This window comes from Ictidomys tridecemlineatus, chromosome 5 (genome assembly GCF_052094955.1).
Source record: "Ictidomys tridecemlineatus isolate mIctTri1 chromosome 5, mIctTri1.hap1, whole genome shotgun sequence".
NCBI classification, from domain to species: domain Eukaryota; kingdom Metazoa; phylum Chordata; class Mammalia; order Rodentia; family Sciuridae; genus Ictidomys; species Ictidomys tridecemlineatus.
The window spans coordinates 63,904,625-63,917,361 of NC_135481.1; the positions used below are offsets into that span (position 1 = coordinate 63,904,625).

The window sequence follows — 12,737 nt, forward strand, 5'->3', positions numbered from 1 at the left end:
CCTTCCTTAGCCCCTGCTCTGCTTAACTCTTCCCCGTGGCCACCATCTGATATGCTACATGTTCTATGCACTTTCTTGTTCACTTATTTTACTGAATTTCTGTCTCCCCCTACTAGAGTATAAAGGAATCTAGAATATGACATATGATAGGTCAATGAACTAAAGAATCTGATCCTAAAAGTGTGAATTTTGTGTTGCAATTCTGTAAGTGAGTAGTTGGATGACTTTGAAGAGGTCATTTAACATCTTTGACCTTCACGGTCTTTATTTTAAAAACATAGTTAAGCCAATTGTGGTGGCCCACACCTGTAATCCCAGCTACTAGGGAGGCCTTGGCAACTAAGTAAGACCCTATCTCAAAACAAAACAAAATAACGCATAGCTGGGTGCAGTGATCAATACCTGTAGTCCCAGATACTCAGGCTGTTGAAATGGGAGGGTGGCTTGAGCTCAGGAGTTCAAGACCGGCCTGGGCAACATAGAAAGACCCCAACTCAAAAACAAAACGGATAAGGCTGGGGTTGTGGCTCAGTGGTAGAGTGCTTGCCTAGCATATGTGAGGCACTGGGTTCAGTTCTCAGCCCTGCATATAAACAAATAAATAAAAAAGGTCCGTCGACAACTAAAAATAATTATTAAAAAAACAAATAAATAAAAAATCACCCCAAAATGGTATGAATGATAATAATCTGACTTTACATGACTGCAGTAAGAATTAGATTTTGAATGTCGAGAGCATGGTACATGGTAAACGCTCCCAGTAAACGGAAGGTGGTTACTTCTCTCGTCATTGCCACTGTTGATAATAGTAGCAGTAATTAACAATAGTTTGGGTGGCATGGGCTGAGCAGGATGAAGGAACTTAACTATATAACAAAGTTGGTCTGGCAGAAATGGAACCAGAGTATAGGTCCTCTGTCCCCCAGTTCTGTCCCTAGTTCTATAGTCTCAGTTTCTAGGGAAGCCCATTAACATGACCCACCTTGTATGGATCCAGGTAAGCCAAATGGCCATCCTGGCCCCAGGCCACATCTGAAAGCTGCCTGATGGGCACAGTCTGGACAGAAGGGGGCGTTAGTGCTGCTTCCTCCATTTCCACTCTGCTCATCACTGGGAGGGCCCCCATCCAGGTGTGCCAGGTGACAGCCTCCACCCAGGGACCACAAGAGTCCTTGGGGCCAACTGGGGAGTGGGAAGAGGGACCAAGGCTAGAACTCCTGAGAGGACCAGCCTTTTTATTTTTTATTTAATTATGGACTTTCTGGGGCAGGAAAAAGGTGTTTTAGTGCCACATGCTGTCTCACTCTAGGGTTAACATGAAGGAAAGGAGGAATTAATGAGATTGAGAGGGGCGGGGGTTGTGGCTCAGTGGTAGAGCACTTGCCTAGCACGTGTGAGGCACTGGGTTCGATCCTCAGCACCTCATAAAAATAAATATATTAAATAAATAAATGTATAAAATAAAGGCATTGTGTCCATCTATGACTAAAAAAAATTAAAATGAAAAAGAAAGAACAGATTGAGAGGCTCAGTGAGCTGCCCAGGAGGGTCCTTGCTATAAAAGGGGATTGGCAAGTGGAGAACAAAGAGGCCACACCATGACATCCCTTATGGGAAGCACAGTGGCAACTTCTTGTATCTCCTGATGTTGCAAAGTTTTCTGCAAAGCTCTTTGGGCTTCACCACCACCCTCAGAAGGAAGTGAGTCTCATGAGGGCCTGGATACAAGACCATCTGGAGCTGGAGGCAGAACTGGCACCAACCAGAGAAATGCCAAGGAGCAGCCTGCGGTTTGGCTGGCGGTTGGCTTTCTGGGCTCACAGGTGCCCAGAGCTGGCCAATAAGCAGATGAGTTCTTCCTCAGCTTGTGCATGGCCAGGGCCTCTGGATCCAGGCTAGAAATGTTTGGTGCAGTTTCCCCTCCACTCATGGTCTTGGTGTCCCTTTAAAACCGTTCCCACTGCTCCCCGGGGCTCAGCCATAGGGCATTTGTGTACATGCATGGGTAAGCATGTGCAAGGAAGGGGACACCCTTTAATCAGGCCCATGAGCTCAACCCCAGCAGGTACCTCCAGGGATACAACAAAGAGAAGGAGGGCTGGGGTGCGGCTCTGTGGGAGAGCGCTTGCGTAGTGTGTGCAAGACCCTGGGTTCCATCCTCACGCCCCAAAAGCAAGCAAGACAATGAGACAGCCAGCCCCTCTCACCCTCACCCAGTGGGTCTCGTCTTGCCTCTTCATGGCTGCTGTCTCCTGCAGAGCTCTCCTTCAGGGTGTGGATGTGCGGTGGGAGTTTGGAGATCGTCCCCTGCAGCCGAGTGGGCCACGTCTTCAGGAAGCGGCACCCCTACAACTTCCCTGAGGGCAATGCCCTCACCTACATCAGGTAGGTGAAGCGGAAAGAGCCCTGGAGTACCAGCAGGGCACCACAGCTCCAGACCCACCCTGACGGTTACTCACCAGGTGGCTTTGGTCTGCCTCCCTCCTTCTCTGCCCTCAGTTTTCCTATTTGCCCTTCCCAGGTCTGACATTCTGGGATTCCATGATGAAGTTGGGAGTGTTACCACCAGTTTTCTCTGGTTTTGACTCCTTTTGTCCATGACAGTCTTGGAAAACTGGCCAAATGACCAAATAACTACTGCCCTCCATTCACTGAACCCCAGGTTCACTTGGTTCTGGATTCCAGTATCCCAGATCATAACTCAGTCAAGCATCTGTCCTTCCCTCTCCCCAGCCACGGGGTGCACTTGGTCTTAGGAAAAGGGGCAAAGTCCTAGAAGCCCACCCCAAGACACACTGTCCTGATAGGGGTGGCCAGGGGATGGTGGGGAAGTCATGAGCATCGTCTCCACCTTCTACAGCCATGCTTATTTATGCAGGGCTTAGAGGAGCAGCTACCCAAGTCTAGCAAAATGAGTGATCTAGAGTTTTGTTTGCTTCCCCTACCCCATTTTTATTTTTATTTTTTATAATCATAAAAGTCATGCATGTTTACTGTAAAAACTCAAGCAGTACCAATATGCATACTATGTACATTGATATTATATATTTATTTTTTTATGCTATTACAGAGAAAAAAGCAAAAATCCTCTTTACCCATTCTTTCTCCATGCATCCTGATTGTCTATTCGGAAATAACTACCATTACTAGTACATAGTCTCTCATTCCAGACCCTTAACAAGAACTAACTACTGTTAATAGATTGCTGGTCTGTCATTTCACACCTTGAAGTACATCTTCACGTATACGATTTATGTATATAGAGAGACATACCCACCATAGTTAAATTTGTGTCTGTGTGGATCGGGTATGCCATGTGATCCTTCAGTGGCTTCTCTGCCACCCAATACTGTGTCATAACGTCCTTCCATGTCAGCACATACTAATCCCAGTCTTCCTTGTCAAAGCTGATGGATATGGACAGATTGTCCTCCAACGAGACTGTACTCACAGAGCTCAACTTTTTTCTTTAATATGTGTTTGTTTGTTTGTTTGCTTGTTTTGGTACTGGGGATTGAACTCAGGGCCATTGGACCACTGAGCCACATCCCCAGCCCTATTTTGTATTTTACTGAGAGACAGGGTCTCACTGAGTTGCTAAGTACCTCACTTTTACTGAGGCTGGCTTTGAACTCACGATCTTCCTGCCTCAGTCTCCCAGGCTGCTGGAATTACAGGCGTGTGCTATTGCGCCCAGCAAATATGTTTTTAATTAACAACAACAACAAAAAAAATCATATAGAGCTCATCTTAATCCTAACCCTCCCCTGTTGTCTCTCTGGTGAACTTGCTCTTTCCTCTTTTAGGAACACCAAGCGCACAGCAGAGGTGTGGATGGATGAATACAAGCAGTACTACTACGAGGCCCGGCCCTCGGCCATCGGGAAAGCCTTCGGCAGGTGGGCCCCTCCAACAAGCCTCCCTGCCACTTGTCCCCCTCCACCCATGTCAACATGGCCCCTGCAACAGGAAGTGGTGTGCAGCCAGGGAGCCACTCATGATCTCCCTGGCAACCGGGCCCTGATTGGGCTCCTCTGGGCCCAGGGAGGGTACACGATGCAGGGATAAGACCCTGGTCCTTGAAGAGCATGCGCCTCATGGGGTGGGCTGGGGACAGTGAGAAAAGGCTTGCTGTGAAGGCAGTGCCATCCACGGAAGAGGGGCCTCTTAGGGAGGGGCTGTCTGTGGAAGGTGTTTCAGGTTTGCCTCCTCCCCCGGTCAGATTGTGATCTGTCAGCCTGTTTTCCTGTCGTGGACTGTTATGACTACAGTCGAGTGAAGCATTTTCAAAATGCAGATGGGTTGCAAAATCAATTTAGGGAGTCGTGACCAGCATTAAAAAAGAGAGAAAGAGAAAAGCACCACAGATTAGATTAGTAGAGACCAGAATAGAAAATCAGAGTTGATTGCAATTAAGGGTAAGTATTGTTTTATAAAACTCATTTCTGTTGTGTGCGTGCGCACACCTGCGTGTGTGCCTGTGGGTGTACTCGGGGTACACTACATCACGATGTAAGATGTATATTTATCTCCTCCTTAAGGTTGTGGTCAGAGAAGTTTGAAAACATTGTTAATGACCAATCATGGATGAATCATCTTCCCTCGATTTATTTATATCTATCATTTAAAAAGAGTTATGTCACTATGTATTTTTTAATGGGAAACTATCATCTACTGAGGACGATCCTGGGCTTCATGTCCCTTTAAATTCATTTTCTTATCACAAAAACCTCCCAAGTGAGTAATCATGTCCCCAGTTTACTGTAGAAGAAACTGAGGCCGGGCCAGGTGGCACTGAGGGTCCTCAGCTGGTGGCCATTGTGGTCGGTGTGACTGAGGCAGGTGAGGAAGCTGAACCGAGGTGTTTCAGGGACCCACCAGATGGTTCTGATCCTGAAAGATTAGAAAGTCTGCTCTTCTTGACATTGAGATAGTTTCTCCTCAACTGAAAAGCAGGAGAGGACAGCTTCTAGTTCACAAAGTCTCTGCAAAAATAAGGACCAGTTTGTGGTGTGCTAACTGAGGTCTCAGGAGTGAGAACCCTGGGGCAAAGTGTGGTCACCTGTGAGCTGGGCTTGTCCAGAAAGGTGAGCTCCAAGCAGGATTTGAGATAGGAAAGAGGGAGACCCAGGAGACCTTCCAGGTCAGGGGATGACAGGAGGCAAGTGGCCACGGCTGGACTGGGCAGGTTTCCATGGCTCTCGCCCTTGACGCCTTAGTAGGCAGGAAGAGGGGACCAACCTCTGGGGACCTGGAGGGGGTCTCTGCCATCCTTCCCAGGCTTCCTCCCCACACAGTGACCTTGCCCGGTTCCTTGTCTTCCCCTCAGTGTGGCCACTCGGATAGAGCAGAGGAAGAAAATGGACTGCAAGTCCTTCCGCTGGTACTTGGAGAACGTCTACCCTGAGCTCACGTGAGTGCAACCCTCACCTTGCACATGGGCCTGTGCTGCCCAGGGGGATCTCCCTACCTGGTCTGGCCCCTTCTGGCTGCCAGGGTTTATCTTTAGGACAAGACCCTGGCGAAACTGATAGGGCATTGCCAGGAGTTATCTATTAGGTGTGATAGATAGGAACCGAATTTTTAACAGACTGTGTCTTCGATCTAAAAATGGATATTGTTCTCAGCACTGCATTATGCAGTCAAGGCTGCAGAAACCTTCAGCACCTTTGGCCCTATCCTCCTCCTTGTGGGAATTTATCCTGAGGAAATACAACAGCCACAGCAGAAGGCTGTTGACGGTCACTCTGCAGGCTTCTCTGCTGCTGTGGCACAAGGAGAAACAATTCTCAGTCTCAGCTGGGCTCAGTGAATCCCGTTGATTTAAACAAATATTATGCATCCAAGAATCTGATCATCAAGACTGTGGGGGAAAAAAAGTAGACAAATGTTTCTTCCAGCGTATGAGGTAGCAAAATGTGAATGGTGATGTCCTGGGGTTGTGCTCACCTGGGAACCTTGTGCACTCTCAACAGGATTGCAGCTGTGACCTCTGGGGACCCCCTTTTTCCTATTTCCAAATCCTTCTCAGTGTCTTGGTCCATCTGAGTGACTCATTTTCTCACCTTTTTCAGCTCTTGACTCAAATGTCCCCTTCTCCGGGACATTTTCTCTGAATGCGGTAAACTGGCAGCAGCCTGCCCTCTTGCATTCTCTGCTGGATTTCCCTCCATAGCCCTTATTGGCATCTAGGGTATATCTGGTCAGTTAATTCTGTTGTCAACTTGCTGTACACTCCAGGAGGGCAGAGGTTTGGATCTATTTGGGCCACTGCTCTGCCTCCAGCACCTAGAATAGTGCCTGTCACAACATAGGCACTTGATAACCATTTTTTACTAAATAAATCGCAGGATCAGTGTGCCTCCATAATGTCTAAGTTACAGCCTCCCTCCACAGCTTGTCCCTCTACTGCCAGCTCTCTCCCAAAGACGCTGCCATGGCTCTCTGGAAAACTCCACCTCTCAGAGCCTGCGTGTCCTCGAAAGAGGCAAATCTTTGTCCTTGGAGGGTACAGTTGATGCCTAGAAAATAGGCACAGTTAGGCCATAGCCACACCCAGGGAATAAGCTAGATGATTAACCCAGATAACACAATCCCAGGTCCCAAATACAGCATGCCTCAAAAGTAATAAGACTACAGTGACTCTTCAGACAATTTCCAAGAAATTCCAGCAGTTTGAGCCACAGCAGCACCTTTGAAGGAAAGTTGGTGGCTTGGATAATCCCAGCTCCCTGGACAATTGCTGTGAAGAGAAGAACATTAATTTATAAAAATGTAAGAAGTGAACAACTTCCTGAAGTGACTCCTTTTAAGGGGACTCTGCTCATTCACATGGAATGTGTCTCTTCTGTGACACATTTCTTTACATCCTGTCAGATAACACAATCCCAGGTCCCAAATACAGCATGCCTCAAAAGTAATAAGACTACAGTGACTCTTCAGACAATTTCCAAGAAATTCCAGCAGTTTGAGCCACAGCAGCACCTTTGAAGGTTTGTACAACATGTACAACAGCCCCAGGGGCAGGACTGGGAAGCCTGTGGGAGGGACTGGGAGAACTGGAAATGTCCTCCCTCTCCACACCTCAGCCCCGCCCACAGTGGCATCCCCAAGGCTCCCAAGGAAGCCAATCCTGGGTGGATCCCAAGTGAAGAGTGAAGAGCAGAGAGTACACCAGCTGTGTTGACTGAGGAGCATGAGGGCCTCCACTGCTTTTGTCATTCATTGCTATCTGGGTTGCTCACCCCCAGTTCCAAGGGAGAGGCCAGGAGTGTATCCGTTGTCGGTTTTAAAGGAGATGTATCAGCCCCAGCAATGCCAGCTTCCCTCCAAAACCAGGAGGCTAATAGCTGGCCATGTTGCTCAGATAGTCACAGGAAGACTGAGGAGGCTGGAGGAGAAGGGTTTCATTTTCCTAAGCCTGCAGCACTTCCGCCATAGCTCCATCCCCATCCAGTCCCTACCTCTGCAGTTGGCCTCCGAAACCACAACCACTAATTTATTGCCTTTATCAGGACTGTCAAGAATGATTGTGTGAGCCTTGCATTTGACTTAAGAGGGCCACCAACAAACCTGGCAGCTCAGTCCTTTGGAAGGCAGCTGGGGAGGTGGTGATCACTGCTATCCCCTCTGCCCCAGGACCACTGCCACAGAGTGACATCAGGAGCTGCACCTGCTCTTGAGCTTGCTGTCCAGCTCAGGGTTTCTTTGCTAGTGTGAGTGGGAAGCCACACTTACTGCCCCACCCCGCTGCCCCCTACATGTGCCATCATACCTCCCTCAGCAGCAGCACGTGGGGAGAAGCAGAGCCCAGGAGGGTCAGGAGCAAGCCCTGGAGCCTTCACAGCCTTTCCAGAGCCCCGTCCTCCACACAGTTCTCACAGAGGCTTCAGCAGGCCTCTGGTCTCTGGAGAGAGGGAAATCTAACACATTGTCACTGGACAAGGCAGAGAGGGTGGATCTCTTGTCCCCCAAGCCCTTGTACCTAGCGAGGGTTGCCAACTCAGATGCTTATGGTGGTCAGACAGGTGATGTAACTAAGTCAGGTGGGTGGGATGAGGAATGGGGAATGGTGAGGACTGTGGCAAACTGGGATGCAAAGGCCCGGTCCAGCAGGGACAGCTACTACACAGACAGTGGATGAGTGTCATGTTGGAATATGAGCATGTTGAGGCTTGATCTTTCTGTTTTTTCCAAGAGAGCCCAAATTCAGATTTTTCTGTTACGTTAAATTAAAAAATTATTGCCAACTAATGAAAATCAAATAACAACCACCCTGAACAGGTCAGACAAACATTCCTAAGAGCCAGATTCTGCTCGGAGGCCAGCAGTTTGCCACCGCTGCTCTAGAGCTGCCCAGCCTCTCAAGGAGGGTCTGGAGGCAGGCTTGCTGCTGCAGGGGGAGGGAGAGGACGTGACAAGGACCCCCTGGGAGCCAGGTCCTGTGGTTCCGTAGGCTTCTGGCCAGCCTGAGAAAGCCCTGGTTTGGTCAAGATCCTGGAAGGTGTGCACATCAAAGAATGCTGGAAATGTTAAGATACCCCACCCCAGGCCCATGTTTTCTATGACAAAGATACCAGGAGACAGATAAGAGTAGACAAAGGTCAGATTCTAACCTCCAGGTTCCTTATCACCCCCTGGAGGATCCAAATTCCAAGAAACTTCTAAACCTAGATGTATAAGACCACACCAGCTGGGGCCAGCAGCCTTCTAGGTTCATTACCCAAAGAGTGTCAGTGTGTGTGTTTAAGCATTTCCTGGGCATATAAAATGTCTTAATAGGGGCTGGGGTTGTAGCTCAGTGGTAGAGCACTTGCCTAGCACTTGTGAGGCCCTGGGTTCGATCCTTAGTACCACATAAAAATAAATTAATTAATTAAAGGTATTGTGTCTATCTGCAACTAAAAAAATGTTTAAAAAGTTTTAATAATGTAATATTTTGCAATATGCTTGTTTAACTTGATAGTATGCTATGAATATTTTTTGCAGATTACCAGGTAGTCTTTCACAAAGTCATTTATAATGGCTGCAGGATTTTCTAACCTGTGGATAAATCAGAATTTATTTAGCCCAGCCCCTATTGTTGGACAACTAGGAATTTCCAGTGTTCTCAGTATCAACCATTCTGAGATGAATATCTTTTAACACATCTTTAATTATTTCCCTAGGATAAATTCCTTGAAGTGACATTGTTAGGTCAGAGGTATGCACATTTTTGAGGGCTTTGAATCATAATACCACACTACCCTCCCAACATGCGCTCACTGGTGGGGTATGAGAAGAGTCAATCTCACATCCTCTTGCCAACACTGGGCATTGTCGTTAAATATACACATGCCTGTATGTGCATGTATAAGTCTATATGGAGAACATAATGGTGACCATCTATTATGTATTTCTTTGATCCTTAGTGAGATTGAACACACTTTCATATCTGTGTGTTTTAAGTTTGCCTCTTCAAAATCACCCTTTCCTTATCATTTTGACATGGTTGTTAGTCCCACATTTAGGCCCCAGCCTCTCCCTGTTTCCAGGTCCTGTGTTCCAGTCTGAGCTCTCTCCTGCCAGGGTCCTCTTCTCAGACCTGTCCTTCAGGGAATCCTGGGAAACACTGGGACCAAGGCTGTCCCTGTCCCTCCCCCCCCCACTGCTGGCCAGGACTGAAGGTCATAGTGGGCCTGGGTACTGCCCTCTGCCAGAGGGCATGGGTAGGCTGGGGAGGGCAGAGGACCAGGCTGACGGCTGTCTTTTTCCTCAGTGTCCCGGTGAAGGAAGTACTTCCTGGCATTATTAAGCAGGGGGTTAATTGCTTAGAATCCCAGGGCCAGAACACAGCTGGGGACTTCTTGCTTGGAATGGGGATCTGCAGAGGGTCTGCCAAGAATCCCCCACCAGCCCAGGTAAGCTGGGAAGGGCCTCGGGGTCAGATCTGGGAGTGGGACAGGAGCCAGGGGCATTGACCATCAATAGGGTCAACTTCCCTGGACCCATTCTCATCCTGTCTAGCTACACCCTCCACACACCCTCCTTCCCAGGGTCTTCACAGTGCTCCTGACGCGTCTTCTTAGCCCTCTGTGTGCCACACACTTGCAGGGGGAGAAAGGCTGTGAGAGGCCCCTTCTCTCCTGGGTCACAGCTATGTGATGAGCAGCAGGCCCCAGAACTGAGCACACGAGTGAACATGAGTGTCACATCCACATCAACACTAGAGCAGGTCATGAGACCCCAGCGTGGACCAGCTCCCTGGCTGCCTGGCTCCATGTCCTATTAACCTCCATCCTCTGGGTCCCTTGGTATTTCCTTGGTTTCTCTCTGGCCAGCTCCAGCTGAGCTTCCTCACCTCAGTATTTGATTATGAAAAATTTCAAACATACAGAAAAATACAGCCCCCCCCATAAATACCCGTACACCCACTTCCAGCTTCTACAATCATTTGTAAAAATATTCTACAAAAATACACATTGTATTTGCTTTATCACCTGTCTGCCCATCTGGCCATCTAGAACTGTCCTTCCCTTGTCTTACAGGCATGGCTATTCAGTGACCATCTCATCCAGCAGCAGGGGAAGTGCCTGGCTGCCACCTCCACCTTAATGTCCTCTCCCGGGTCCCCAGTCATACTGCAGGTGTGCAATTCAAGAGAAAGCAAGCAGGTAAGTCTCCACTCCTGGGCACAGATGGCCAGCAGCCCCAGGGGGACGTGCAGTGTGTGTGGCAGACCTTGGCAGAAGTCTATAGTCTCAGAGACGCCTCCAGAGGAACCAAGTCAACCACTGGGTCCAGCCTATTATTTTGCCTATGAGGAAAAGCTTCTTTTTTAAATATTTATTTTTTAGTTATAGTGGACACAATATCTTTATTTTATTTTTATGTGGTGCTGAGGATCGAACCCAGTGCCTCATGCATGTGAGACAAGGCTCTTCTTCTGAGCCACAATCCCAGCCCCCCAAAAAGCTTCTTTTTTTAAAAAAAATTTTTATTTGTTTTAATTAATTATACATGACAGTAGAATGCATTATGATACATCATATATAAATGGAGTGTAACTTGTCATTTTTCTGGTTGTACATGATATAGAATCACATCGATCATGCACATAGGGTTATAATGTCTGATTCATTCTACTATTCTTCCTATTCCCATACCCCTCCCCTCCCTTCACTCCCCTCTACCTAAAGTAACTCTATTCTTCCCTAGCTCCTGGCTCCCTCACCCTTATTGTGAGTTAGCATTCACATATCAGAGAAACCTTTGGGCCTTTGGTTCTTTGGGATTGGCTTATTTCACTTAGTATGACATTCTCTGGCTCCATTCATTTACCAGGAAATGCCATAATTTCATTCTTATTTATGGCTGAGTAATATTCCATTGTGTATATATTCCACATTTTTCTTGTCCATTCATCTATTGAAGAGCACCTAGGTTGGTTCCAGTCATGAGTGGAGCTGCTATAAACCTTGAGGTAGCTATAATATGCTGATTTTAAGTCCTTTTGAGTATAAACCAAGGAGTGGGATAGCTGGGTCGAATGGTGGTTCCTTGAGGAAATGCTTCTTTAGGTATTTGGTTAATGTTAGTCCTGCAGGTCTGAAGGCAGGAAGTTTGTCTTGTTCATACTGTATCCCTGGTCCCTGACAACCACACAGTGCAAATGTCAGCTCACTGCCAGCCTGTGTTAGGAGTTTTACATAGATCACCACGTCTGATCTTCCAAGCTATCTAATGAGGTGCTTCCAGTACTGCCTCATTTGATAGGTAGTAAAGCAAGGCTTGCTGATTACAGGCAGTCAGATCCCACATCTGCGAAGCCTAGGATTTAAACCTTGGCCAGTGTGACTTCTAAGCCAATAGTCTTAAGCCAGCACATAGTAGGTGCCCAGTAAGTATTTCTTGATTGCTGACTGGGGAAACTGAGACCTGACCAGCCTCCCATATCTACTCTCACCCACACTAACTCCTTGAGTCCTGGGAGGAGGCTGGCCTACCTATCCAGGGAGAAACTGATGGCTTGGAGTGCTGAAGTCACTTGCTCAGGGCACACAGCAGTGTCTGGGGAGAAGTGGAGGCCAGGTTTCTGGGGCCAGACCAGCTCCCTTCTATGCTGTTCTCTTCCTGCCTGGAGGTGCTGCCTGCTCCCTGGGGAGGGCACTCAAGACCTGAGGCTACTGCAGTGCTTCCCGCCACCCTCCTGGCATGCTCCCTGGGCTGGCCGCCTAAGTACAGACGAGGGAGGAGGGCTGGCTTTCTCCTTCTGCCTGCAGACTTCTCCACCCTCCCCTCTTCTTCTTACCAGGGTCAGCTGGTCAGGGACGACTGGGAGTCTGCTATTCCATTCTGGAAAAGCAGCTGGGTCCTCTCCCTCCAGTCTGGGTGTGTGTGTGTGGGGGGGGGGGTGTCTCAGATCTGTGACCTGCTAAACAGTTTGTATATATATATATATATATATATTAGTTGGTGATGGACCTTTATTTTATTTATTTGTATGTGGTGCTGAGAATGGAACCCAGTGCCTCCTGCATGCTAGGCAAGCGCGTTACCACTGAGCCCCAACCCCAGCCCTCATGCTGAACTACTTTTTTCCCCTTTTGGTCCTGCGAATCGAGCCCAGGGACAGTTTATCATTGAGCTACATGGCCAGCTCTTTTTATTTATTTTTGAGACTGGGTCTCACTAAATTGCTTAGAACCTCACTAAAATGCTGAGGCTGGCCTCCAACTTGTGATATCTCAGCCCCCCAG

General features: G+C 48.0%; 1 protein-coding gene and 1 long non-coding RNA gene across 5 annotated transcripts in view; both read left to right on the top strand.

Annotated features, from left to right (window-relative positions):
* The window catches only part of Galnt16 (polypeptide N-acetylgalactosaminyltransferase 16), a 113,603-nt gene that overhangs the window by 67,946 nt on the left and 32,920 nt on the right, over positions 1-12,737 (top strand). For all 4 annotated transcript variants that reach the window (XM_040276357.2, XM_078050120.1, XM_013357525.4 and 1 more), the window contains exons 11-15: positions 2,259-2,385; positions 3,807-3,899; positions 5,330-5,413; positions 9,758-9,899; positions 10,527-10,652. In XM_040276357.2, the coding sequence (XP_040132291.2) occupies positions 2,259-2,385; positions 3,807-3,899; positions 5,330-5,413; positions 9,758-9,899; positions 10,527-10,652 (572 nt within the window). The remainder of the gene's footprint in view (positions 1-2,258; positions 2,386-3,806; positions 3,900-5,329; positions 5,414-9,757; positions 9,900-10,526; positions 10,653-12,737) is intronic.
* On the top strand, positions 5,420-8,929 carry LOC144377826 (uncharacterized). The gene is made up of 2 exons (XR_013439001.1): positions 5,420-6,774; positions 6,877-8,929. It is a non-coding gene; the product is annotated as an uncharacterized LOC144377826 (long non-coding RNA).